This window comes from Poromitra crassiceps (genome assembly GCF_964638095.1).
Source record: "Poromitra crassiceps genome assembly, chromosome: 13".
NCBI classification, from domain to species: Eukaryota; Metazoa; Chordata; class Actinopteri; order Beryciformes; family Melamphaidae; genus Poromitra; species Poromitra crassiceps.
The window spans coordinates 4,035,928-4,061,883 of NC_139644.1; the positions used below are offsets into that span (position 1 = coordinate 4,035,928).

A 25,956-nucleotide genomic window follows, 5' to 3' on the forward strand; every position below is an offset into this window, starting at 1 on the left:
TGAAAAAGCGGCAGAGACCGAGGTCAACTTTCCCCTGTCTCTCTCTCGCTCTCTCTCCCTCTGTGCTCCCCTCTCTCTCCACCCCCCCCCTCTCCCCCTTCCTCTGTGCCCCCCCCTCTCTCTCTCTCTCTCTCTGTGCCCCCCCTCTCCACCCCCTCTCTCTCCCTCTGTGCCCCCCCCTCTCTCCCCCTCTCTCTCCGCGGCCCTCTCCCTTCCTCTCGCTCTCTCACCCTCCTCTCCCTCTCTTCCTTGCTCTCTCTCTCCCTCTAACCCCCCCCCCCTCTCTCTCTACTCGTTCTTCTTCTCCTTTTGTTTGAGCAGTTTGTTGATCTCCCTCTTGGCCATGGAGGCGTACTTGGTGATGACACCGTGCTGGTTCAGGCCGGGCAGGAGCAGCAGCAGGGTCACTGAGGCAAACAAACAAACAGGGTTAGTTTTGGCAGCTATTTTTAAATGTTGTCTTAGTCCTGTGTCAAATGTCCTTATCATATTTAACCTCAACTTGTTGTTGTTTAGTCAAATTTTAGTTGACTAAAAGTCTGAATATTTTAGTCTCATCATCTTAGCCCTTGTTCACACCATACGCCAAAGCAGTTTCATTTCGGCCTCCTTGTTAACAGGCGAGACCGTTCACACCAGCCACACGCCACGCCAAAGCCACGCTGAAGCGATAGTTCAGGATTCTGTTCTATTACCCAAGCGTGCAGCGCTCTGAACCCGAGCTGCCAGGCATGAAGTCAATGCAAGTTGTGGGCGGGGGCAAGGCAGCACTGAGCCAGGTGCTGAGGAAAAGAGAGTGCTTCTTGTGTGACCGGGTTAGCGTGACACTCAGCTTCTGTTCAGCACAGCTTCAGCTCTGCTTCTGGTGTGAACAAAGTCAAAAGCTGCGTTTACACCGACCTATTAAAGTTTTTCGCTGGCATCGAGTTTACATACAAAGTCAATGCAAACGAGCGATAGGGCGAAAATTCGCTCATCGCCCGAGATGAAATATCCCAACTCAAGCGAAATTACGCTGGCATCAGTCGCTCGCTGTTCAACGCTGATTGGCTGCCGTGTGAGAGTGAGTCAAGGATCACACTGGCTTGGAACAAACCGCTGGTTTATTGTGTGGCAACAAACCGCATTGACAGCTGATTGACAGGCTGACAGCTGACATGATGCACCAAGGTACCTGGATACTCATATAGAAATGGTACACAATCAGCACAGCCACAATACACGGGCAAGCGTAATGTCTTGCAAAATTCCCCGTGTGAATAATACTGGCAGAGTGACCTTTTTCTACACTGGCATTACCCTATGGAATAGCCTTCCCCTACAGATTAAACAGTGCCAGAGCAGAGGTGTGTATAGAAAGCATGTGAAGCAGCTCTTGTGGAGGTCAATTAATGATTAGAGCTATTATTTCTTAGAGTATATTGTCGTCTATGTTTTATGTCTTTTTGTGATTTTTGTAGATTTTACTGGCTGCATGTACTGTAATGTACTGTAATGTAATGTAATGTACTGTATGGTACACATTGGAAACAAGTGTGTAAATACTTTGATGTGCTATCCTTTGGGCAATACCTGCATCCTGTGATGTTTGTATTTGTTTTTTTACCCAGAAAAAAAAAAAAAATGAAGTGAAGTCTGTTCTACCGGTATAGAGCTCGCGTTAGGAGCACGCTGATAGGCTTAGCTTGTAAACAACTACGGTGGCTCGTAGTGGACAAACATCATGACATTGCGTAACGTAACATTGCGTATAGCCCCCAGATGTCCGTCAATTCGTGTGCCTGTTGACGAGCGATTTAAACACAGCGACAGAGCGATTCCAAAGGGTTGAATCAAGCGACAGAGCGAAAAAGAAATATCTCGGTGTGAACACAGCTTTAGTCAAAGAAAACTAGGGGTGTGGGCCGATCCGATCCAATATCGGTAGCCGATATTGGCACCAATTCATGATTCACAAATCGGATCGGAATCGAGGGGAGGGGGAATTGCAATTCCAGCGCGGGCCGTAATTTGCCCATGTATAATAGTATCCTTCTTTGCCTTGTATATTTCCTTAATTTTGTCTGCTTTTTGCAAGGTATATTTAAAAAAAAATCTTTAATGGGCCAAATCTTTGCCTATACTGTATATTCAAGAAAAATATTGGTATCGGCATAATATCGGTATCGGCAGATATCCAAATTCAGGTATCGGAATCGGATCGGAAGTGAAAAAATGTGGATCGGTGCATTCCTAAAGAAAACCCTAACTACTGTTTCTTTCAAATGGTCTAACTCATTGGAAAGATCTATGAATCTATTATGGAATAGTATTAAGGTTTGAACGTGCAATACAGACACGTCCCAATTTGTCCCTCCCTAACATTTTTGCCTAGTTTTTATTTGTTGATGAAAATGTGAACAGATTTCTTCATAGTCCTTGTCATCACAACTTTGTTTTTTATTTAGTTAACGTCTAGTTTTCAACAGTGAAAATAGGTCGTCGACAAATATGTTTCCGACTAGAAGCTCAGAGTTGACGCATCATCTGTGGTTGAGATTTTCTCCCTTCCTGGTTTGGCTGAAAACCACCTCATGCAATGACTGTGTGAAATGAGTTGCAAAAGACAGTCCTCCTTCCTGTGCAGTGACCCCAAAGGTCAACGGTAACTTTATAGTCCCTTACAGGGAAATTGGTTTGCAGCCAGGTAATATAAAACACACGCATCATACCAAAAATTCAAACGCTTAAAAAAAAGAGATAAAAGAGATAAAACCTAAAACCCATTTTGTAAAATTGCCTGATCTTCCCCAGAGAAGGTATCTGGAAGCATTTTCTTATTTCACATGTCGTGCGTTTCTCACAGGTCTTCAGATTCCAGAACAGTCATTTCAGCCTGAAGCTGTTCCACCAGTCATCCTGGGTTGTGTCTCAACCTATCCTGCTGGTGATGAAGCTCACACACATCCAGCCAGCAGAGCTGCTGATGCACAGACTCACCAACCATCACTTTCCCTCAGGCACCACAGCACAGCTCTACACAGCTCAGCTCTACACAGCTCTACTGTACACAGCTCTACTCTACACAGCTCTACACAGCTCTACTCTACACAGCTCTACTCTACACAGCTCTACTCTACACAGCTCTGCACAGCTCTACTCTACACAGCTCTACACAGCTCTACACAGCTCAGCTCTACACAGCTCTACTGTACACAGCTCTACTCTACACAGCTCTACACAGCTCAGCTCTACACAGTTCTACTGTACACAGCTCTACTCTACACAGCTCTACACAGCTCAGCTCTACACAGCTCTACTCTACACAGCTCTACTCTACACAGCTCTACTCTACACAGCTCTGCACAGCTCTGCACAGCTCTACTCTACACAGCTCTACACAGCTCTACACAGCTCTACACAGCTCTACTCTGCACAGCTCTACACAGCTCTACTCTGCACAGCTCTACACAGCTCTACTCTACACAGCTCTACTCTACACAGCTCTACTCTACACAGCTCTACACAGCTCTACACAGCTCTACTCTCCACAGCTCTACTCTACACAGCTCTACTCTACACAGCTCTACTCTACACAGCTCTACACAGCTCTACTCTACACAGCTCTACTCTACACAGCTCTACACAGCTCTACTCTACACAGCTCTACTCTACACAGCTCTACACAGCTCTACTCTACACAGCTCTGGCTACGCGTGTTATTTTAGTGGAACAATACTCCTTATTAGGGATCATCATGGTGGGGGGGGGGGATGATTTGTCATAAACTGAAATAAAAATGAAACCATAACCATCTTGTCTACATGTGAAAATAAAATCATGGCTGGAGTGTTTTTGTTTGAGTCAGGCACAGATGCACAGGACAATATTTTTCAGGAGCAGAATTCTGTGTTCATGCCGACCTCTTTATAAAACCAAAATGGGGATGTTTAAAAAGCCAAAATGACAGAGAAACAGCCAACTAATGCTGAATCTTTCATATACAGTACTTTAGTGTGTGTGTGTGTGTGTGTGTGTGTGTGTGTGTGTGTGTGTGTGTGTGTGTGTGTGTGTGTGTGTGTTGTGTGTGTGTGTGTGGGGCAAGCTACTCACCGATCAGGTATGTGAGGAACAGGTTGTGCACCTGCTGTCCGATCCAGGCGACTGAGAGCAGACTGCTGATCACTGAGGCAAAGTACTGCAGAGAACAGAGGGACAACCGAGTCAACCTGCAGACAAGTCAGCTGCTCCACCACACAAATGACCACCTTCATAAAACTCAACGCTGTATAACTGCCCTCTTTAATAAACTCGTTAAGTCAGTTGTCAAATGCAGCGCTATGTAACTGCCCTCTTTAATAGAATGGTTAAATCAGTTTTGAAGGAACCAACAGAGCCTTCGTGGTGTGTGTTACAGTGTTGAGGCATGCCTGCTGTGTGACTGTGTGACGTGCTGCAGAAAGCCGTTGAGCACAGCCTGTAACCCAGTTTATCAGCTGCTAACTGGAGCAGCAGACCTCCATCAGCTGACTGAGAGACATTTATCTGCAGTCTATAGAAAGCCCCCATTGTAAGTAAAAGCACAGAGCAAGGCTCTAACACTTACTGCAGACTGCTCATGTTCTCGCCTGTCGTGTGCGAGTATGGGGCAGGCTTTAGCCACCCCCCAAAGGCCTGATATATTCGAATTCAGGTCAATCCTGACTGCATACTAACTCATCTATCATTTTAGAGAATTTCAAAGTTAAAGTCTCACGTTTGTACGATGAAATGGGTGTGAAACGTGGGCTGCTTTAAAAACACATTTTGCTCCATAACTTCTGACAATGACTGATATATTTGAGATGAGGGCGACGACACACAAACACTCAATCAAGCATTTCTTTTTTTACTCGATCAATTTACGGAATCTCAAAATTAAAGTAAGCAAGCATTTCCGTGAGTAGGCATGATGATCATGCTTACCCACGTGTGTAGTCACCAGGGCCCGAAATTAGAGCCCGCCACCCGCCAATGGCAGGCATATTTTAGCTTTGGCGAGTTAGGTTTGGCGTCTCTCCGCCACGTGGCGGGTCGCAAAATAGTCGTCATGTAATATTAAAACTGTGTGTCCACCAAGCATCTTTTTCCGACTGTTAAACGCTGGGAGTGCGCTGATCCCAGCGCACAATATAGCCTACAAGGAAGCAGTCTGAAATTAACGTTAGTTCAGTGCAGTAGTATAACACGAGTGCTTCCTGAGGCTGTTCCATTCTGGCTCTCCCGTATAGGCTACCAAACGCGACTCTGGAATGAAATGCAGTCATCAATTTAGCGGAGGTAAATTGACAGCCGAACGTCGGGCGAATCAATCAATCAATGAATCAATCAATCGCTCGCACTTGTTGCTGACACTCGTATGATACAGTATATATGAGGAGATAATAGTTATCATGTGTGTTTTGGTGCACAGCTGGCTAACACGAGTGCTTTGTGAGACTGTTTCATTCTGGCTCTGCCGTATAGGCTACCAAACATGACTCTGGAATGGAATGCAGTCGTCAATTTAGCGGAGGTAAAAAGCGTCTTTTAACCTCTGCTAAATTGACAGCCTACATCGGGCGAATCAATCAATGAATCAATCGCTCGCGCTTGTTGCCGAGCTCGTATGATGAGGAGATGAATCAAAATGCTTACCACCAATAAAGCCGGAGCCGAGAACGAGTGCAGGAGAGCTAACGCAGGTGCCAGGTGTGGAGTGGGAGAGAAAGGTGCGTAGCCCAAGTTGTGCGCTGTCTGCAGTGCACTGAGACTGTCGCAGTTATTACTTTTAGCTGCGTTGTTGTTTTTACAACAATTTAAGCTCTAGATTGACTTGACATGTATTGATAAGATTGACTTGACATGTATTGATTAATCAATCATCAATCAATATATTAAAATAATTTGCTTCAAATTTTACTCTGGCCTCTTATTTAAGTGTGTATTCTTCAACGTAATACCTTATCTACTTGAAATGTAGGCTACTGAAAAAAATGGATAGGCTATATATGGATATATGTGACATAAAAATAAGTTGTTGTTTTTTTGGCCGGTAAGAAATATGCTTGGCGGGTAGATGTTTTCCATCTACCCGCCACTGGCCGGTGGGTCAAAAAGTTAATTTCGGGCCCTGGTTAGTCTCTCAGAACAGACGAGTTGGCTTCCGCAATTTTCAAATGCTTCCGCCATACCGTCTGTACTTCGTGGGGGAGAATCATGCACCAACCGGAATGGGAAGTAGAAAGGCGGGTTTTCCGCTCATTAGTCCAATCAGAATAGCAGAAAGGCGGGTCTTCCGCTCATTAGTCCAATCAGAATCCAATATGCCGCATCTTTCGTGGACACACGTGTCGTGATTGGTCGGATTCCGTCAAACTTCTTTCCTGTCTGAAGGTTTTTTTTCCCAACTTCCTTGTGCATGTTCTGGGGGTGTAACGTACAGATTGTGTATAGCTGCATTCGCCAAATGTAGATGAGACAGTCTGTTTTAAGAGACTAGGCCCTGGTAGTCACCCACCAAAGGACCATTCTGAGGCAGGACAAACCCTGCTGTCAGGCTGAGCAGGTTAGATCTGAACCTGCTGCGAGGTTGAGCAGGTGAGATCTGAACCTGCTGTGAGGTTGAGCAGTAGAGATGTTCAGGTATGCCCAACCCCCCGAATACCCGAGTTTCCGACCCGGACCCGGCCGGGTCTGGGTCCATTCAAAAGAAGTGCCTCCGGGTCAAGGTCGGTTCCGGTAGCGATTGTCACGGGTCTCGGGGCTCTGACAGTGAAATGCCGGGTCCAATAAGACCCGAGTGGACCCGGCAATCAGCGCTGATCACGAGAGAAACGCATCAAAACAGCACACGTGAGGCTTGTCACAAACTGCAAGTAAATCCATAGAGAAAACTAGAACGACCGCAACGCGGACTTATGCCACGACGGTGATGCCAATTTAAATGCAAAGTTTAGTAGAGAAGAAGTTCTAAAAGCAATTGAGTCTGCTAAGGTTAAAAAGGACGTGGGGGTAGATGAGTTGTCAAATGAAGTATTGAAAGCTCCTGAGCTGTTTGATTTATTATTTTTCTTGCTGAACGTGTGTTTTGAGCACGGGTTTGTACCATCCACCTGGTGTAAGTCAATCATAACTCCAATTCCAAAATCTCCAAAGGATGACCCTAAGATCCCATTGAACTATCGCGGTATTAGTCTTCTAAGTACTGTATACAAATTGTATTCTTCTGTTCTAAATAATAGACTAGTTACCTTTCTGGAGCAAAATAACTTGTTAGAAGAGGAGCAAAATGGTTTCAGAAAGGGAAGAGCGTGTATAGATCATATTTATACAGTGACTGCAGTCGTTAGAAACAGACTGAAGCATAAAAAGCCCACTTTTTGTTGTTTTATTGATTTCCAGAAGGCGTTTGATCTTGTTGATCACGATCTCCTTAAATATAAGCTTCACCAAATTGGGGTTAATGGAAAGTTCCATCAAGCTATTACCTCAATATACAAACAACCTGTTGCATGTGTGAAAGTGAACGATTATTTTACAGAATGGTTTTCTACTCCCTCTGGTGTCAAACAAGGGGATGTTTTGTCTCCAACTCTATTCGCCGTTTTCATTAATGATTTGGCCAGAGAGATAAAGCAACTGGGGAAAGGGGTATTATGTGATCAGGTAATTGTAAACATCCTTCTTTATGCGGACGATATTATTTTGCTTTCAGAAAGGGAAGAAGATTTACAAATGATGCTGATATGTGTTAATGAGTGGTGTAAGAAATGGAGACTGTGTATTAATCAAAAGAAATCACAAGTAATGCACTTTAGAAGTCCAGGGAAAGAGAGAAGTTGTTTTCAGTTCTGTATTGGTGACAAACAACTCGAGTTTACAGATAAGTATAAATACCTTGGTTTGTTTTTTGATGAATACATGTCGTTTTTCCATGGTGTTTCTGTTCTAGCAGACTCAGCAAGCAGGGCACTGGGAGGTATTATAGGTAAGACTAAAATGTTGAGAGATATGGGCTACTCTACTTATTCGAAATTGTATCAAACCTGTGTATGTCCTGTCTTAGATTATGTTTCGGGGGTTTGGGGTTTCAAAAGGTTTCAGTTGAATGAACGAGTTCAGAATCGAGCAATCAGATTCTACCTGGGACTTCATAAATATGCCCCCATTTTGGCAGCTAATGGAGATATGGGGTGGGACTCCTGTGAAATTAGGTGGAAGGCCAGTATGGTGGGTCTTTGGAACAGGCTGCTGGGTTTACCACCCAACAGGGTGGCTAGCCATATCTTCTTTTGGGATTTGTTTGTTGATGGGGAATGGGTCTCTGAACTGTATGACTTACTACAGGAATGTGGTCTGGAAGACCATTATTTCCAAAGAAAAACTGTGAATGTGGAGGAGTTTAAAAATCGAATCCGGGTTAAATGTCTACAATCCTGGGCTGAAGAAATTTGGCAAAAGCCAAAATTAAGAACATATTGTTTATTTAAAAAAGATTATAAATGTGAAAAATATGTTTTGTATAATTTGTCAAAAAGTCAGAGATCACTCTGTGCACAGATAAGATGTGGCATCCTACCATTACATATTGAAACAGGAAGATACAGAGGGGTAGCTGAGGAGGATAGAATATGTGAATATTGTGAGTTGAATGAGGTGGAAAATGAAATTAATTTCATTTTATATTGTCCTTTGTATCATGACTTGAGAGAAACAATGTTTAAAAGAGTCCATACTCCTGAGCTAAATATGATAGATTGTGAGAACGGAGTAATACTCGAATTTCTTTTTGATAATATTTTTGCATTCTCTGAATTTCTTTCTAAAGCATGGGACAGGAGGAGAAGGTTGACGTATAACTGATAAAGTAGAGTTTATTTTCTATTTATTTTTTTCGTTTTATTTTCGTATTCAGTGCAGGTATGTATGAATGTATATGTATGTATATGTATAGGCATATTATGTCTGCATGTATATATACTCTCTAATTTGGGCTGCACTGAAAGCTTCTGGTTGGGTAACATACCAGAATGTTATGTTTTGTTAAATATTGAATGTTGATGTGTCTGATAATCCCATGTGGGATGGGTCATGTAATTGTCCTGACACGAAAATAAAATATTTTATATAAGGCGCTCCTGTGATGTTGCGTTACAGAGCTTGGAAATTGGGTGTGTGGTCACAGTGACCTTGAACTTTGACCACTAAAATGTAATCAGTTCATCCTTGAGTCCAAGTGGACGCTTGAGGCAAATTCGAAGAAATTCCATCAATACATTCCTGAGATATCGCGTTAACAAGCTTGAAAATGGCATTCGAGAGGTCACAGTGACCTTGACCTTTGATAACCAAAATGGAATCAGTTCATCCTTGCGTCCAAGTGGATGTTTGAGCCAAATCAGAAGAAATTCTATCAAGCCGTTCTTGAGATATTGCGTTAACCAACTTGGGAATGGCGTTCGTGAGGTCAGTGACCTTGACCTTTGATCACCAAAATGTAATCCATTCATCTTTGCGCCCAAGTCGACGTTTGAGCCAAATTGTCAGAAATTCCATCAAGCCGTTCTTGAGATATCGCTTTAACGAACTTGGGAATGGCATTCGTGAGGTCACAGTGACCTTGACCTTTGACCACGAAAATTGAATCAGTTCATCCTTGAGTCCAAGTCGATGTTTGAGGCAAATTTGATGAAACTCCGTCAAGGCATTTCTGAGATGTTGCGCTAACAAGCTTGAAAATGGCATTCGAGAGGTCACAGTGACCTTGGCCTTTGACCACCAAACTCTAATGAGTTCATCCTTGAGTCTAAGTCGATGTTTGAGGCAAATTTGATGAAATTCCGTCAAGGCATTCGTGAGATATCGCGTTAACAAGCTTGAAAATGGCGTTCGAGAGGGCACAGTGACCTTGATCTTTGACCACCAAAATCTAATCAGATCATCCCTGAGTCGAAGTCGATGTTTGAGGCAAATTTGATGAAATTCCGTCAAGGCATTCCTGAGATATCGCGTTAACAAGCTTGAAAATGGTGTTCGAGAGGTCACAGTGACCTTGACCTTTGACCACCAAAATCTAATCAGATCATCCTTGAGTCTAACGCTGGGTTCACACATACGCCTAGAGGGACGCTTAAAGCTACGCTTTAAGCTACGCCTACGCATACGCATACAGGCATCGCTTCATGCACGCTAGGCGCCTATTTGCATTCACACAGGACGCCACACTGAAGCCCCGCTCTGCGCTACGCTGATCACATGAGCAGCGGTTTTTTACACTTTTCAGATCTGATTTATAGCATGGGTGAGTAATATAAACCTCTTTTTTATTGTAATGTGCAAGTGACGATGTCTGTCTATTTCTTGGCCGGCTGTAATTGTTATTTTCCCTCGGGTAATCATGTGACTATGAGTCAACACCATGAGTGATACATGCATTGAGACAGGGGGGGTATATATACACATCTGACAGAAAAGACGTTAATATAGAGGAACACATGAAGGACAGCTCTCCTACTATGCACTCGTTAATTCGCGCTCCACCCTCCCTTTTGGGCAAACTCGGTAGAAAATATGGCCCAAGTCCGTCAGAAACAACAGTCAACAATGTGATTAATAATAGCGTTCCTCAGATATCGCGTTAACAAACATCGTACGGACGGACGGACGGACAACGCGGATCCATAATGCCTCCGGCCTGGCTATCGCCGGCGGAGGTATAATAACTAGCAAAGAGGGTTCCCATCTGCAATGAAAATTACTTCCTCGTTTACATGAGGCGCATGTGACCACATGCGCCTCATGTAAACGAGGAAGTGATTTTCGTTGCAGAGAGGTAACCCTCTTGCTGGCTCCTCTCGCTATGGATTTAATTGAAGATGACCGTTTCCCGTACTTTTGGATTATTATTCGATGATCGCATGGTGAGTACACAAGTCACAACATGTATGTGATTGTTTCTAGCGCTGTTGTGTGTGTTTTTGGGCGAAGGAACGGCGGTAGCATAGAGAGACTGCCACTGTACTATCTAACTAGCGTTAGGCAGCATCAACCAGGGGAGAATGCTATAACGTTAGTTAATAAAGATGCACAAAGTTTCATTTGATATACAACTTGTAGCAGTTAACAAGCAACTTTGACGTCGACACCACTAGTCTCTGCCTCGGTATTTCTCGGATCTGAACGGGGCCGGGTCTCAGATTTGTAATAATAGACGGGTCCACTCCGGGTCCGACATTTATCGGTTCTGAACGGGACCGGGTCTCAGATGTCTAATAATAGACGGGTCCATTACGGGTTCGGGCACAAATTCCCCGGCTCCATTAGGGTCCGGGTCCGTGATTTTGGACCCGTGAAGACCTCTATTGAGCAGGTGAGATCTGAACCTGCTGTGAGGTTGAGCAGGTGAGATTTGAACCTGCTGTGAGGTTGAGCAGGTGAGATTTGAACCTGCTGTGAGGTTGAGCTAGCTGGTGAGATTGGAACCTGAATTGAATACCATTTTGGGCTTCTCCTCCTTGAGGGCGCAGAGCCTCCACCACCAGCCCAGGACACGGCGCTGGCTCTTCACCAGGTCACCACAGATCTCATGGAAACGTTGCTGCTGCTCCGTGGTCCTGACGGGAGACATCACAAACACAGATGTTACATTTGTACTCTGGTGTCGTCAACGCCCATTGGGGAGATAACAGGAGAGAGTGAAAGCTATGACCAAGTATACTCTCATGTAGATGGGGAGAAGACAGGAGAGTGTGAAAGCTAATGCTATGCACTACATTATCTTCTTGGGCTAACTTCTAGTCATTGAAACCATAGTGAAATCCCACAATTTACTCATTGGGACCCCCTCGTCAAGCTGACGTTCAAGTATGTATGTCTTAGCCTGGTCAAGCTGACGTAAGTATGTATGGTATGTCTTAGCCTGGTCAAGCTGACGTAAGTATGTACGGTATGTCTTAGCCTGGTCAAGCTGACGTAAGTATGTACGGTATGTCTTAGCCTGGTCAAGCTGACGTAAGTATGTACGGTATGTCTTAGCCTGGTCAAGCTGACGTAAGTATGTACGGTATGTCTTAGCCTGGTCAAGCTGACGTAAGTATGTACGGTATGTCTTAGCCTGGTCAAGCTGACGTAAGTATGTACGGTATGTCTTAGCCTGGTCAAGCTGACGCAAGTATGTACGGTATGTCTTAGCCTGGTCAAGCTGACTTAAGTATGTACGGTATGTCTTAGCCTGGTCAAGCTGACGTAAGTATTAGGGCTGTGGCGATTCACTTATCTCCCGATTCGATACTATCACGATTCTTGGGTGCCGATTCGATTTATATTGCGATTCTTAAGTATTGCGATTCTACGATTATTGCGATTCGATATTACGATTTATTGCGATTTTTGTTTATTTTTTTCTTTTCTTTTTTCAGTTTGTTTGCTTTTTTACACTAGATTAGAACATGGGAAAAGTTGAATCATACACTAGAGACTGTATATTATATATCATGAGTAGGGCTGGGCGATATAGTTAAAAACAGGGGCGGACTGGGATCATAATTCAGGCCGGGCATTAGATACCAAGCAGGCCAGGCCGATATGGGCCAACGCGCGTGAAATTTGGGCCGTTTGAAGCCAGATTTGGGCCGTTTGAAGTCCAATTTTACAATGAGATGCACCCACTTTAACCCTGAAGTGTAATTATTACTTCAGACTAACTAATAAAGTAATAAAACCACTAGTAAACCAGTAGGCGGCGCCTGGCCTGCTGTTCAGTGAGTGGCCTGACTGCAAGCACACAAAAAAAAAAAAAAAAAAAAAATTGCGATTATCGATTCTGGAATAAAAGATCGATCCAAAAAATCGTGACATTAAAAATCGCGATACTTAGGTGAATCGATTTTTTCCCCCACCCCTAGTAAGTATGTACGGTATGTCTTAGCCTGGTCAAGCTGACGTAAGTATGTACGGTATGTCTTAGCATGGTCAAGCTGACGTAAGTATGTACGGTATGTCTTAGCATGGTCAAGCTGACGTAAGTATGTACGGTATGTCTTAGCATGGTCAAGCTGACGTAAGTATGTACGGTATGTCTTAGCCTGGTCAAGCTGACGTAAGTATGTACGGTATGTCTTAGCCTGGTCAAGCTGACGTAAGTATGTACGGTATGTCTTAGCCTGGTCAAGCTGACGTAAGTATGTATGGTATGTCTTAGCATGGTCAAGCTGACGTAAGTATGTATGGTATGTCTTAGCATGGTCAAGCTGACGTAAGTATGTACGGTATGTCTTAGCATGGTCAAGCTGACGTAAGTATGTACGCCGTACATACTTACGTCAGCTTGACCATGCTAAGACATACCGTACATACTTACTTAGGTGAATCGATTTTTTCCCCCACCCCTAGTAAGTATGTACGGTATGTCTTAGCCTGGTCAAGCTGACGTAAGTATGTACGGTATGTCTTAGCATGGTCAAGCTGACGTAAGTATGTACGGTATGTCTTAGCATGGTCAAGCTGACGTAAGTATGTACGGTATGTCTTAGCATGGTCAAGCTGACGTAAGTATGTACGGTATGTCTTAGCCTGGTCAAGCTGACGTAAGTATGTACGGTATGTCTTAGCCTGGTCAAGCTGACGTAAGTATGTACGGTATGTCTTAGCCTGGTCAAGCTGACGTAAGTATGTATGGTATGTCTTAGCATGGTCAAGCTGACGTAAGTATGTATGGTATGTCTTAGCATGGTCAAGCTGACGTAAGTATGTACGGTATGTCTTAGCATGGTCAAGCTGACGTAAGTATGTACGCCGTACATACTTACGTCAGCTTGACCATGCTAAGACATACCGTACATACTTACTTAGGTGAATCGATTTTTTCCCCCACCCCTAGTAAGTATGTACGGTATGTCTTAGCCTGGTCAAGCTGACGTAAGTATGTACGGTATGTCTTAGCATGGTCAAGCTGACGTAAGTATGTACGGTATGTCTTAGCATGGTCAAGCTGACGTAAGTATGTACGGTATGTCTTAGCATGGTCAAGCTGACGTAAGTATGTACGGTATGTCTTAGCCTGGTCAAGCTGACGTAAGTATGTACGGTATGTCTTAGCCTGGTCAAGCTGACGTAAGTATGTACGGTATGTCTTAGCCTGGTCAAGCTGACGTAAGTATGTATGGTATGTCTTAGCATGGTCAAGCTGACGTAAGTATGTATGGTATGTCTTAGCATGGTCAAGCTGACGTAAGTATGTACGGTATGTCTTAGCATGGTCAAGCTGACGTAAGTATGTACGGTATGTCTTAGCATGGTCAAGCTTAGCATGGTCAAGCTGACGTAAGTATGTACGCTATGTCTTAGCCCATACATGGGCAAACTACGGCCCGCGGGCCGGATGCGGCCCGCGGGCGCCACCTGTGTGGCCCGCGATGGAATTGCAAAAAAAAAAAAAAATTTTTTTTTTTTTTTTTTACACAGTGCACCTGAACGCAACATGCAAGATACCCGCTGAATAAATGTCCAAATGTTCATGTCATTCTGGCCAATACTCCACTTCTGTTATAGCATTTCAGTCTGGAATATGGAATATCTTTCAATAATCTTTATGACTAAAAGGCTACATTGAATTAGAAATTTAAATAATTATCTCATTGGTTTTGGATTTATTTAGCTTCAAGACTGCATTTTTGTTCGTGTGACCCTCAACACAGGCTTTGATCATCCCGGGCCACTTACTGATACTTATGCTTAAATTAACCCACTCATATTCGGATTTATTTCAAGAAAAACATTTTGGCTAGTGGAAATTCTAATTGGCTGGTAACTTTAAAATATAGCAGCCATATTGGCAGGTGGTCAAAAAAGTTAATTTCAAGCCCTGAGAGCAGGTGGTGACATGGGAGTGAGTGAGAAAAGGATGAAATATTGGTGGTTAAGACTGAATAATGACATCACAACTGTTAATTTAAAATGAGTTATTCCTCTAAACGTGGCTTCAAATACACCAAATTTTTCACGCTTGCGCCATTCGGCCCTCAGCAAAACCTGGTAGCAAGGACATTTTTTGTGGCCCTCTCTATCATCAAAGTTAGTTACCCATCCATGGGTTACGGCATGACAATATTTGTTCGGCCACGGCAACAATCTGGGTTTCTCATGTGGCCCCCCGTGAAAAATAATTGCCCACCCCTGTCTTAGCCTGTCTTAGCCTGTCTTAGCCTGGTAAAGCAGTCGGTCACGTGAACTCCCATTTCATTTGTCCTCCAGCTTTCACCCAGTGTTTGCAGTGGGCAGGAGTTGGGCGGGTGTACTTGCCTTGAAAGACAACTCCTTCAGCCAATCAGTGTTGGATACAGTGAAACCCAAATCCACTCGGGACTCGGAGAACGGCGAAAACATATTTTCCACCAAGAAACTCTGTTGCATACTCCTGTACTTGTTTAATTGTTGTTATTGAGTCCATTTCTGCAATAACTGCACTTTATGGCTGGTTAAAGTCAACAAACGTTAATGTTACTGCTCGAGGCGAACAGCCACAGAGGCAGCCATTACTGTTTTGCCCACGGTGTTCCCGATTGGCCGGTTACGATGTCAACTACGAGGCAGGTCACTGATTGGCTAGAGTACTTTGTAATTTCTGAAAACACTCCCAGTGCTGGAGGCCAGACTGTCTGCTAGAACAAAATGAAATGTGCGTTCACGTAACCGGCTGGTTGACCAGGTTATGGATGTCTAGCTGCTGCCGACAGCATCCAAAACTCAAGGCTAGGTTGAAGCATGTCTCTTGTTAATGCAGGACTTTGAAATCTTAACTGTGATTATGAAAAGACTGGGAGTTTACACTACACGACTGGTTCATTAAGACTTTTTATCACGACTGAAAAACTCACTGAAATACATTACACACGACTGGAATCACAGATCAAAATACACTACCTGACTGTGCGCCCAGCAAACTCACGTCTTTCAAGTTATAAGACGGTATCGTCTTGAACCCACAACACAAATAACCAGCAAACTGACGTGACCGTACTAACCATACGGAAGCTAGACATCATTTTAGTTTCAAAATAAAAGCGCCAATGTATTACTGCATGACTCAATACGGGTTAAAATTGACTTTTCGAAGCCACAACATTACGTTAATTTAAAACAGGTTTCTATGAGGAGGGTGAGACAAGCAAGGATGAGAGGAGGGTGAGACAAGCAAGGATGAGAGGAGGGTGAGACAAGCAAGGATGAGAGGAGGGTGAGACAAGCAATGATGAGGAGGGTGAGACAAGCAAGGATGAGAGGAGGGTGAGACAAGCAAGGATGAGAGGAGGGTGAGACAAGCAAGGATGAGAGGAGGGTGAGACAAGCAAGGATGAGAGGAGGGTGAGACAGTCGGGGAAGCGCCCTTCATTTTTCTGCTTAGCCACCGTTCCCTATTTTGAGCCTTGGACAGGGAGCCAAATGAGGACCATGACTCAAATAGCTCCACTTTGCACTCGTGCACAGACACTCGTGCACAGACACTCGTGCACAGACACTCGTGCACACTGCACAGACACTCGTGCACAGACACTTGTGCACACTGCACAGACACTCGTGCACAGACACTCGTGCACACTGCACAGACACTGACTCTGCTGCAGGCAGCCAACCTGAGGTGTGCAGCACGTTGAACAGACTGTACAGATCGATAGCTCCACTCTCCTGCCTCTAAAAATACAATACCACCCTTCAAAGTAGCACCCATCCCCCAGCTCACTTCCTGCTGAAGCACGCAGACAAGTGCAACATTTAGAAACCACAACCACTCTCTCCTCTGAAGAGCAGGGCTGCCACTAACAATTATTTTCATTAGCGATTAATCTGTGGATTAATCTGTTAGTTGTTTGATCTATAAAATGTCAGAAAATGTGGTTCAGTGTTTCCCAAAGCCCAAGATGACGTCCTCAAATGTCTTGTTTTGTCCACAACCCAAAGATATTCACTTTACTGTCATACAGGAGTAAAGAAACCAGAAAATATTCATATTTAAGAAGGTGGAATCGAGAGAATTTTGACTTTCTTGGCTGCTTTGCTGACTGAAGCCTGCATGTCCTGCACTGCAGCAGTCTATTGGAAGGTGCAAGTCATGCTGTGCTGACGCAAGGAAACGCACAGAGAGCCTGAGACAGCATGCCAACTGCAGCCTGACACTCAGCCCTGGCCTGGTGTCTGCTTCTCAGGCTGTCACTCAGCCCTGGTGTCTGCTTCTCAGGCTGTCACTCAGCCCTGGTGTCTGCTTCTCAAGCTGTCACTCAGCCCTGGTGTCTGCTTCTCAGGCTGTCACTCAGCCCTGGTGTCTGCTTCTCAGGCTGTCACTCAGCCCTGGTGTCTGCTTCTCAAGCTGTCACTCAGCCCTGGTGTCTGCTTCTCAGGCCGTCACTCAGCCCTGGTGTCTGCTTCTCAAGCTGTCACTCAGCCCTGGTGTCTGCTTCTCAGGCTGTCACTCAGCCCTGGTGTCTGCTTCTCAGGCTGTCACTCAGCCCTGGTGTCTGCTTCTCAAGCTGTCACTCAGCCCTGGTGTCTGCTTCTCAGGCTGTCACTCAGCCCTGGTGTCTGCTTCTCAGGCTGTCACTCAGCCCTGGTGTCTGCTTCTCAGGCCGTCACTCAGCCCTGGTGTCTGCTTCTCAGGCTGTCACTCAACCCTGGTGTCTGCTTCTCAAGCCGTCACTCAGCCCTGGTGTCTGCTTCTCAGGCTGTCACTCAACCCTGGTGTCTGCTTCTCAGGCCGTCACTCAGCCCTGGTGTCTGCTTCTCAGGCTGTCACTCAACCCTGGTGTCTGCTTCTCAGGCCGTCACTCAGCCCTGGTGTCTGCTTCTCAGGCTGTCACTCAACCCTGGTGTCTGCTTCTCAGGCCGTCACTCAGCCCTGGTGTCTGCTTCTCAGGCTGTCACTCAACCCTGGTGTCTGCTTCTCAAGCTGTCACTCATCCCTGGTGTCTGCTTCTCAGGCCGTCACTCAGCCCTGGTGTCTGCTTCTCAGGCTGTCACTCAGGCCTGGTGTCTGCTTCTCAGGCTGTCACTCAGGCCTGGTGTCTGCTTCTCAGTCAGCTGAAAGAAGGGACTGTTCTCCATGAGCTGGGGAATGTCCAGGCTCAGATTGGGGCATCATGTTACAGTAGGAATGGCATGAGGACAGGACTTAAAAAAGTCGCCATACTGGCTACATTCTAGAAATGAAAGTCACTAAATGCCAGTCATTCCCCGTGACTTCTGCATGACTTTCCACTCCAGTGTGCTGTCAGGGTCAGGGTCAGGGTCAGGGTCAGGGTCAGGGTCAGGGTCAGGGTCAGGGTTAGGGTCAGGGTCAGGGTCAGGGTCAGGGTCAGGGTCAGGGTTAGGGTCAGCAACGTAACAGTGGGAGGATTACACCGGAAGAAGCACCCATATTTTGCGTCAGGCATCATGGCAGCTAGAAATAAGGTGGATACTTTACGCTTTTTTCGACCTTTATAATGGGACCCTCTCACTCTAGCAGGCTGTACTTTTTATACTAAATCCACACTATTTTAAAACAACTTTAACATGACTACATACATATATTACACACGGGAGCCTTTAGCTCCTTCTGCTTTCACTCCGGTGAATCACTCTTGGGGGGGGGGGGGGTATTTTTTATGTATTTTTTTTCATGACGACATCACAGCACTGCTGAGCAGACATTTGAATATTTGTGGAAAACCTCAATCGAATATTCGAATTTGAAAAAATGATATTCAGTACAGCCCTACCAGAAATGTGACCACATTTCCTGACTTTCATGATATTCCAAGAATTCTGAACAGCCGAAACCCTTACTTACACAAGAGGTGGGGCAAATGATTAGTATTTTCAACAGTAGGAAATAAACAGGTTCTGTATGTAGTGTTTTCCCAAATGGTGTGACTTCATCCAATAGCCCACACCAGTGACCCGACTGCCCCCACCAGTGACCCCACCCTGGGCTCTCACCACTTGTTGGAACCGAAGACCCGGGGGGCGAGGGTGGGCACCAGGTAGTCAGCCAGGCAGAGCAGCATGACCGTGCAGGACAGCCCGGTCAGCACCGACGGGTCCAGGTAGTAAATCAGCCTGCAGAGCAGAAGGACGACACAGAAGTGACAGGTAGTAAATCAACCTGCAAAGGAGGACAGAGCACTGAGACAGGTAGTACATCAGTAAATCAGTCCTGCCGGTGAAGCTCCCCGATGTCAGGTGAAAAGAAGAGGCTGACAACTGAGCATGTGTCGGAGGAAGCATGGTGCTAGTCTCGGCTCTCCGCAGATCGGCAGAGGGTGGAGCAGCGACCGGGGCAGCAAGTAGGGCAGCAGGGGGGAAATTGGCCAAATACAATTGGGGAGAGAACGGGGGGAAAGTGCAGAAAAAAAAAAAAGAAAAGAAAAGAAAAAATAAAAGAAAACATACTTCTTGGACTAGATGTGGACATTAGTTTGAAGGAATTTCACCAGCAGGACATAGCACACGGTAGGGGTGGGAATCGCTGAGTAGCTCACGATACGATATGGTCACGATACTTGGCCCTCGATAACGATATTATCACGATACAGCGATTCTGTGATAATCGATATATTGGAAGACGATACATCACGATACCTGTGTAACTGAAGAGAAAAAAATACCCCTAAAAGGCAAGAAGCAGGTATTATGTATTTATTAGCAGAATTGACATGAACTCTCTCAGCGTTCACTCACTCACTCATAACATTTTCGATACCACGGAGGAAAAGTTACACATTACCGTAAATTCCGGACTATAAGCCGCGGCTTTTTTCCCGTTTTTTGGCCTTTTTTGCCCCCTGCGGCTTATATAACGGTGCGGCTTATCTATGGATTTTTCCAGCAAACGGCCACTCGGGAACCTCCAAAATCTATGGATGTTGGTATGAGGCAGAACGAGAGCAAGACAGACATTATGAGAGCGAGACCCTGATTGGATGATGTTGCAAAAAATGTGCCTCGCGACCTGATTGTAGCACTGTGCCACTACTCTCTCTCAGCCACTACGGTAAAACACCCTCCCTCCTCCCTCGCTCCGGGGGGAAAAAGGCAGCGATTGAGCCTGAAAGACAGTCTGAATGAAATTGAATGTAACATTCCCAATTCTATGTATTACATTCTAAAAAACTAACAGCAACATTTTGGAAGGCTAAGCCACACAACTAGCTCGTTGTAATCTAACATCATGCTTCAAAAGATGGAGAACTGGCTGTGTTACGACGATGGCGGCGATTGAGCCTGAAAGCCATGTCTGAGACAGTAGCGAGACAGGAACAACAACAGCAGCAGCAGCAAAGGATCATGCACAAACCCGAGACGAAAGGGACTGTCCGTCAGGGCGCGGACGACTGTGTCAGCAACTCCCTCCCGACTACCAGGAGAAAATTACAAACTTCGGCGAATTCACACAAAGAAAGATCAAGGAATATTCCATCGGACCGGAGCAGATCATAAATATGGATGAAGTGCCTTTGACGTTCGACCTGCCTCTCACTAGGACTGTTAACAAGAAAGGTGAATCGTCCATCACGTTGAGAACCACAGGTCACGAGAGAACGAATTTCACTTGTGTTCTTGGCTGCACAGCATCGGGAGTAAAGCTCCCGCCGATGGTGATTTTTAAGCATCTCACAATGTGTGATTTTGTCTGGGGATTAGTGACCTGACTTTTGTTTTGTTGAAATGTTAATAAATGGGAGCTTCCCCAAACAGCCATCTCTTTCCCGACAATCCCCTCTGTGCACGAAGCCTTACATATGGTAATTAAACATCAAAACACCCGCGGCTTATAGACCGGTGCGGCTTATATAAGAAAAAAATAGTCAACTTCGAAGGTGCGGCTTATAGACCGGTGCGCCTTATAGTCCGGAATTTACGGTAAGTCTTTTTATTATTATTATTAAAACAAGAAAACCTATATAACCTACCTACCTATATAATTTCTAAAAGTAGATATTAATGAGCAAACATTTCCATTCATGTAGCCTACAGTATTTATGTTTTTGTTTCAACTACAAACATAAATAAACGTCAACTTGAAACTATGTTTCAACTACCACACACAGCATAATATTTTAGCCTGTTTATTAAAAAATAAAAAAATAAAAAAATAAAATAAAAAAAAAACATATCGATACTTGGTGCCAGTGTATCGATAACGTATCGCAAGTGGAAATATCGCGATACCGTGAGTATCGATATTTTGTCCCACCCCTAGCACACGGGAGGATCACGCTATCCCCCCCGCCGAAAAGGCACCGACCAGAGGAGGCGCTAATGCAGCGACCAGGACTCATACTCCACCGGCTTCCTACCCACAGACACGGCCAATTGTGTCTGTAGGAACGTCTGACCAAGCCGGAAGTACCGCTGCCGGGAATTGAACCCGGGTCTCTGTGGTGGCAGGAGAGTGCCTTTACCTCTCCACGACCCAGACAGCATGCAGTGCAGGGACTCACATGAAAAGCATGGTGGTGGCGCCGACCAGGGCTCCGGGGTACCAGGGCTTCTCCCAGCGCATCAGCCGGTCCCCAGCCAGCATCACCTCCCCCCAGCCCTGCAGCTGCTCCTCCAGCTGGGCCGTTTCCTGAGCCTGCAGACAAGACACAGACATGAACTAATAAACCAACAGGTTACAAATACATCTAAAGTCAACTTTTCTTAATTTCTTTTTAATTTACTTTCTCTTCCTACATTCACACACGGAAGGCGGCCAGCTGCCACGCAGGGTGCTGGCACGGCCATCGGGAGCAATTTGGGGTTCAGTGTCGGTTCGGTTACTCTTTATTTAGGTCTCGTGGATTTACTACGAAAATGACCGTTTAACGTAACTGATTTATTATTTCATCACATGGTGAGTTCACGAGTCACAACATGTACATGTGAGTGCTTTTGGCGCTGTTGGAATGTGCATTTTGGGCGACTGAACGGGAGTAAGTCAAAATCCCATAGACTGCCATTGTAGCGCTAAGCTTGATTGAAAATAAAGCCATGTACGTTCTAGTTTTAATATAGGCAATATGGCAATTGGCAAAAGGCCTAAACTCCCAAAAAGTTGGCCTATCCCTTTAACGAATAGGTGCAAGGAAATTGTGGAAATGGCGATGAAGCATTTTTTTTTAAGTTGAATGCATTGAAATGAGTCAGTGTTGCTTTGTGTATTGGGTGTAGGCTATGCCCAGTTGAAAAGTGGACACACAAAGATAATCTGGCTGATTTTGGCCCGATTTCCCCCCTTTCGACCAAGGACAGCAAACGGCGATTATCTGATGGCTCTAAAGATGATCATACAAGATGATCCTGTGGTGTCAGGTGTGTTAAGAGTCTATTCGATCGTAAATATTAAACCTGTTCAATATTTATGATCAAAAGTCCTCTTGTGTTTTGTGGGGAAAGCAGACAACTCCCGTCAGACTCCGTGGATTGTATGGAATGTAGGCAATCAAGAAGCGAGCTGACTGAAGAACACGGAAGCTTCCATGTTTGTTTACACTCGTTCTTCTTCTGTTTGGTTTAACGTGTCTTCTTTTTTTCGTTCTCAGGCAGTTTATATGCCCTGTCGCACATGGCTGCCTCCTACAGGTCAGTCAGGGTACTACGGTAGATCACGTTTGATCAGGAGAGATTTATGGCTTGGGGGACGAGACTCTAGACCAGTGATACTCAACTGGCGGCCCGCGGGCCACATGCGGTGATGGAATTGCAAATATATATATATATATATATATATATATATATATATATATATATATATATATATATATATATATATATATATATATATTACAGTGCACCTGAACGCAACATGCAAGATACCCGGTGAATAAGTGTCCAAATGTTCATGTCATTCTGGCCAATACTCCTGTACAGCCTTCATGCTGTTACCAGCCTCTGTGTACAGCCTTCATGCTGTTACTAATACTCAGTCTGGAATATGGAATATCTTTCAATAATCTATGATTTAGCGGCTAAATTGTCAAATACCGCCATCTGCTCGCTACCCAGACACTTATGTATGTACTTAACTAGCCGCAAAACGCGACTATTTCACTCGAGTACCTCTCCCATCATAGTCGCGCTCGCCCGACCCCTTTATCGAGGGAAAGTTGCACATTTAGCGATCTACAAGCTTCAAACATGCACCAATCACTAATATAAACTACGCACCTTGTTGCCACGGATGTTGTCGAGCAGGCCGCGCTGAGGCCGCGCTTTGTTAACTCGTATTTTAAGAAAGTTTGGGTTATTTGTGTGTCCGGAAACATTATTTTCCCTTCTCCAACGACTCTTCTTCTTTTTTGCTGCTCACCGGTTCAACTGCTCAACTGCGCCACCGCATCATGGGGTATTACATCATGTGTCAAGTATGGGGTTTGCCCTGTGTCGTTCTGTCAGTCACAGGTTTCTGTGACGGTGGCGCAGTTGAGCAGTTGAACCGGTGAGCAGCAAAAAAGAAGAAGAGTCGTTGGAGAAGGGAAAATAATGTTTCCGGACACACAAATAACCCAAACTTTCTTAAAATACGAGTTAACAAAGCGCGGCCTCAGCGCGGCCTGCTCGACAACATCCGTGGCAACAAGGTGCGTAGTTTATATTAGTGATTGGTGCATGTTTGAAGCTTGTAGATCGCTAAATGTGCAACTTTCCCTTGATAAAGGGGTCGGGCGAGCGCGACTATGATGGGAGAGGTACTCGAGTGAAATAGTCGCGTTTTGCGGCTAGTACTTAACCTAACTATCCAGTGTGCACAACATTGTCAGACTAAACTCCGGCTGACACCCCAAAAACCTACAATCCGCGACAGAAAAATGTATATTGATTGTTTATTAACTGGCCCCTGGCCTTCTATCATTTCACGAAAGTGGCTCCCGGGCAAAGCAAGTTGAGTATCACCGATCTGGGGTTCCTTTGCCTTTCCGACATGCTGCCACTCCGAACGTTAACTTCCATCATTCGGACTGGCGGTCGTTCACCTTAGAAGCCGCAATGCCGACCTTAGGTTTAGGCGTGGGGGTGGGAGAGGTTAGGTTTTGGGTTAGGGTCTGGGGGAGGTTAGGTTTAGGCATAGGGGGAGGTTAGGTTTGGCGTGGGGGTTGGGAGAGGTTAGTGAAAAACGGGGAATATAGACCCCCTTTCGGAGTGCCGATATTTCGGAGTGGCAGCACGTCGGAGTGGCAGCACGTCGGAGTGGCAGCATGTAACCCCCTGATCTAGACTGTCGTAGGATAGATCTTTATGTGTGTGGTGTGCTGTATTGGGAATATCGAGCACACCACACACAATACGATCAAAACGGTTCAATACATTATTTTTTATCTTCATGTGTGGGGTCTCTGACAGATAAAACAAAAAAATCTGTTAAGATTTAGAAAATCTTTATGTGTGTACCAGGCTTTATGTAGTTTGCGTTACACTCATACTGAATACTCGACAGGTGTGTGTACGTTACCTTTGCCGATAAGCCAGGAGCCTGGCATGTTGTCTGCCAGACCTTTGAATAAAATACGACCCACGAACGTATTGGGCTAATATGAGCGTTGAAATGCTGTTAGCACCGTCAAAACTGCGCCAGGGTCGGGGTTATTTAACGTTCGTAGGTTCACTGTGGGTAGTAGACAAGATTGCATAAGCGGTTAGCAGTAACGTTAGCCAAGTTCTCGTTAACGTGACTGTAAACTAGCTAACGTCAGCGTCACCAACGAACAGCAGCAGTTTGGCATAAACCATTTAACGCTAACACTAGCTAAGGCTAGCTTGTTGTTACTTTGAGCTGCAAAGTTCCAGCTAGCGTTAATCCACAGATAAAGGCCACATTAACGTACAATAACTCAGCCAATGCTCGTCCTCCGACAGGCCAACAGATTAGCGAGCGCTAGCAGTCTCTGCTAATGCTAATTTACAAACACAACGACACTGTCAGAATGCGTTAGCGTTACGTTCAATTAACGGGTTAGTGAGGAGGGATTTGTTAATACTCACTAGTATGTTAGCGCTTTTATTGTCTGCTTCAGCCATGGTGACAGAACAAGTTCGATATTATTTCTGGAGTTTGGTTGTTTTCAAAGGTCCGGAGTGCAGCCCAGCCGCGCGCAGTGCATACACCTCCTCTGGTTAACGGACAAACCCTGCCAGGAGGTTATCTCAAAAACTCATTGCGTCAAACACAGCAGAAAAGCATTCTGGAAAACGTAGTTCTTCTTTTCTTCTTCTTCTTCTTCTTCTTCTTCTTCTTCTTCTTCTTCTTCTTCTGATTTGATTGGTGGTTGGCAACCAGCTCATATGTGCATTACCGCCACCTACCGGACTATTCTTCTCTGCTTCTTCTTCTTCTACAAGGCCCGGAAACCCCTTCCACCAAGGACCTCACCAACAACCCCCCCCCCCCACACACACACACAAACTCACTACCTCCTAACTCAACTTAACTCCCCCCCAATATAAAACTGTAACTCATATCTAATTTAATGCCTGTTTAACTGGGACTGTAAATGCATGTAAATTCCCTGCACATGTATTGCCTATTTAACTTAGCCTGTAAATTTAATGTACATTCAATGTAAACTCTTATTTAACTCCGACTGTAAATTAGGCTAAATCCACTGCCTACTTAACGTCTATTTAACTCAGTCTGTAAATCTCATGTAAATTCAACGTAAATTCATTTTATCATCCACAGAACACTTCACCCCTCATGTAGGCCTAGGCTACATATTGTATATATTTACTCGATTTGATTGCACTTGCAACTTTGTGATTGTCTTTAGTTATCTTCCTACTTCTTATCTCTGTATATTGATGTGACCGCTACGCTGCATACAGACACTAAGACAAATTCCTCAGTAACTTGCATACTGTGGCAATAAAAGTGATTCTGAAAAGTGATTCTGATTCTGATTTGATTGGGGGTTGGCAACCACCTTAGAGCTGAATTACCGCCACCTACCG

General features: G+C 44.9%; 1 protein-coding gene across 1 annotated transcript; it reads right to left on the reverse strand.

Moving 5' to 3' along the window:
* Window positions 1-274: 274 nt before the first annotated feature.
* arl6ip1 (ARL6 interacting reticulophagy regulator 1) lies at window positions 275-25,124 on the reverse strand. Its single transcript, XM_083649391.1, has 6 exons — window positions 24,991-25,124; window positions 21,471-21,604; window positions 18,967-19,086; window positions 11,495-11,612; window positions 4,093-4,177; window positions 275-407 (listed from the first exon to the last, which is right to left on the reverse strand). The coding sequence occupies exons 1-6, from the start codon at window positions 25,024-25,026 to the stop codon at window positions 289-291; spliced, it is 612 nt and encodes a 203-aa protein (XP_083505517.1). The 5' UTR covers window positions 25,027-25,124; the 3' UTR covers window positions 275-288.
* Window positions 25,125-25,956: the final 832 nt, after the last annotated feature.

Excerpts from the sequence above, each read along its gene's own strand:
- arl6ip1 (XM_083649391.1), bottom strand. The coding sequence starts at position 25,026 with ATGGCTGAAGCAGACAATAAAAGCGCTAACATACTA. Across the intron at positions 19,087-21,470 it reads GCCACCACCATGCTTTTCAT|GCTGATTTACTACCTGGACC; the intron begins GTGAGTCCCTGC and ends TCTGCTCTGCAG. Across the intron at positions 408-4,092 it reads GTTCCTCACATACCTGATCG|TGACCCTGCTGCTGCTCCTG; the intron begins GTGAGTAGCTTG and ends TGTTTGCCTCAG.